The sequence below is a fragment of the Salvelinus fontinalis genome, unplaced genomic scaffold (assembly GCF_029448725.1).
Source record: "Salvelinus fontinalis isolate EN_2023a unplaced genomic scaffold, ASM2944872v1 scaffold_0693, whole genome shotgun sequence".
NCBI lineage: Eukaryota > Metazoa > Chordata > Actinopteri > Salmoniformes > Salmonidae > Salvelinus > Salvelinus fontinalis.
In genome coordinates, this window is record NW_026600902.1 from 99,669 (window position 1) to 102,754 (window position 3,086).

A 3,086-nucleotide genomic window follows, 5' to 3' on the forward strand; every position below is an offset into this window, starting at 1 on the left:
ACCCAGTTTTAAGGCAGTCTACAGTGCCTCGAGAAACGGGCAGGTACAGGGAGAGAAAGACGCCGGGTGGGGGAGGGGGGGGGATCTGTCACCCACCTGGCCCAGTGTACTGCCTTGAAAAACAGGCAGGCACAGGGAGAGAAAGAGAGAGATCTTTTATCCAGCATGCCCTGTGTACCCAATCCTCTTTAAAACAGAGGGATAGGGGTGCCAAGGAACTCTCCCTATGGTGCAGTCTCTCTCTACAGGCTGATCCCTCTCTGCTCCTCCATGACAGTTACATATGAACACAGCAGACATTTCCCCCGTCTCTCCTGGTACATGTGAACACACAGAAGAGACAAGTGTCCCCTACGTCTTCCTCTATTCAGTAATAAGTAGGGGGGGGGGGGGGGGGGGGGGAGACACATCCTTGTCTTCCACCCCTCCCTCTTACATAGAGGGACACATGAGTTCTTCCAGGGGAAGCTTGTCAAAGTCGTATGTGTCGAACAGATCGCTGATTCCCTCGTCATCCTCTAAGCTCAGCATGTAGTCCTCGTTGAGGAGAGGAGGGGACAGGTTGACGAAGGGACCGGCCCCGTGGCCCTCCAGGAGCCCAGACAGGGAGGAGGGGATCTGGTCCTCCGTTTGCAGCAGCAGGCTGGTGAAAGGGGAGGTGATGGGGGACAGGTTGGTCACCATCACCGCAGACGGAGCTGGAGCGACGTAGTCGTTACCGCCGCCGCCTGTTGCACTCTCTGTGGAGGAAACCGGATGTGAGAGATATTACAACTAAACACACAAAACGTTGATTGATAAGAAGCAAGGAAATTTGATCAGGTCTAAAAAAACTAATAATTGTAAAGTGTGTGCACATTCTGACGGGAAAGGTACCTGCTGACACTTTGAGGAAAGGGGAGGAGTTTCCTTGGACATCCGGGCCGCCGTTCTTCACAGGACTACTGGCGTTCTCCTCCGGACAGAGGAACACCTCGATAGGCCCCTTGGTGCTGGTGAGGAGGACAGACAGGCCCTGGGAAACAAACAAGACCCACTGATTAGTTACAGAACAGTTCAAATCAAATCAAATTTTATTTGCCACATAAACATGGTTAGCAGATGTTAATGTGAGTGTAGCGAAATGCTTGTGCTTCTAGTTCCGACAATGCAGTAATAACCAACGAGTAATCTAACCTAACAATTCCACAACAATTACCTCATACACACAAGTGTAAAGGGATAAAGAATATGTACATAAAGATATATGAATGAGTGATGGTACAGAACGGCATAGGCAAGATGCAGTAGATGGTATAGAGTACAGAGTATAGAGTGGTCCCATGTGGCTCAGTTGGTAGAGCATGGCGCTTGCAACGCCAGGGTTGTGGGTTCAATTCCCACGGGGGGACCAGGGTTCAATTCCCACGGGGGGGACCAGGATGAATATGTATGAACTTTCCAATTTGTAAGTCGCTCTGGATAAGAGCGTCTGCTAAATGACTTAAATGTAAATGTAAGTAGTCTATACATATGAGATGAGTAATGTAGGGTATGTCTCAACCTCAGGTGACACGGACCCAAAACTGCCCAGCTAACAACAAACGTTCACGCAACTTCAGAGAACATTCCCTTAAAGAGTGTATTAGGTCATTTACCGAACGTTTTCATAGGAATGTTGCAGCGACGTGCAAGGACTGTTTCCAAGGACAACATGGCAACCATGTTCTGTTATGTTTGGTGGGATGTTGATGGAATATTCTCCTAACCCACAGAGAACTGGACGCATGAGCAGTTGACAGCGAGAGGACGTTTATTTTTTTGCTGAGTTTAGTTCCAACGAGAGGTCCTTAAAAAAATTTTTTAAACGGAAGCTGTTCTCCAAGGGGGGTGGGGGGGGGTCATAACTTTCCTATCCCTTGTATAAACACTGCAGTGGACAGACATGAGCATGCTGTATTGATTAGGTATTGAATTAATTGGTAGACTAGTGATTCTCAACCTCAAGTACATGGACTGGTCTGTACTGGTGCCTGGGATATTGTTGACCAGTACCTCTGTTGTCAGACACTCATTGGGTGATTGTAGTGCCAGCGGTCATCCAACACGGTTAGTTTTGGATGTTAGTTGACATCGAAAGAGAAGAACCATAACTGCATGTACCTTTGTACACAGACACGTTGTAGAAAGTACACGAGACAAACACAAGAGGACAGTCTCAAGGTCATATTGATTAACCAGACTTGTCTGCTTACCTCCTGTGGGTCTGGCACCTCCAACTTGGTCTCAGAGGGAGCTTTCACCACGATGACGGTCTGGTCCTTCAGGTGACGCAGATGACGGATGTCTTGGTATGTCACATAGGCAAACGTGGACCAGCAGGGTTAAAGACAACTAACACGCTGTGTTTGGAATAAAACAACTCACATATTGACCAGCTTTGAGCACCTAAGTGACACTGGTTATAACGGCTTCATAGTATCCTACGAACACTAGTTATAACGGCTTCATAGTACCCTACGAACACCAGTTATAACGGCTTCATAGTACCCTACGAAGACAGCCTTGGCTCTTCTTGTTTTCCCCCTATTTTAACAGTGTGTGTATGTATAATAAGGATATTTGTGGCTGTGCGAGGCCTCTGTCATCTGTTGGACGTCCAGGGTACAGCTCTGGATCAGCTCGTCCAGTCTCCTCTCCTCCTGACCCAGGTCAGACAGCTCACTGCTCAGACTCTGGCTGCTGGTCAACGTAACCCCATCCTCCGACAGGTTACAGCCCCTGGGAGAGAGCGAGAGAGGGGAGGGTTTAACACAGGACACAAGCAGGAAAACTATTTTCATTCCCTCATACAGTTAGATCAAGTCAGTGATGATGTCTAGTGATTGCCCCTTAAAGGGGATAAAGTTGTCTGAATCCAATCGGTTCTGGTGAGACACTCACATCCACTGTATGTTATTCTTAGACTTCTTCTTGATGAGGTGCACCCCCTCCAGCACGTTGGTGATGTCATAGAGGCGTCGCTTCTGCACCTTGAGAACCTCTGCAGCCTGATTGAGGTCGACGACGCCGTCAGACGACTGGCCCAGCAACTCAACAAACTTCTT

General features: G+C 48.3%; 1 protein-coding gene across 1 annotated transcript; it reads right to left on the bottom strand.

Moving 5' to 3' along the window:
- Positions 1 to 389: 389 nt before the first annotated feature.
- On the bottom strand, positions 390 to 3,080 carry LOC129847067 (transcription factor E2F3-like; the record flags this gene model as incomplete). Its single annotated transcript, XM_055914844.1, has 5 exons — positions 390 to 740; positions 877 to 1,015; positions 2,235 to 2,349; positions 2,602 to 2,760; positions 2,923 to 3,080. Coding segments are annotated over 5 exons (879 nt in total), but the record flags the coding sequence as incomplete, so codon positions are not given.
- Positions 3,081 to 3,086: the final 6 nt, after the last annotated feature.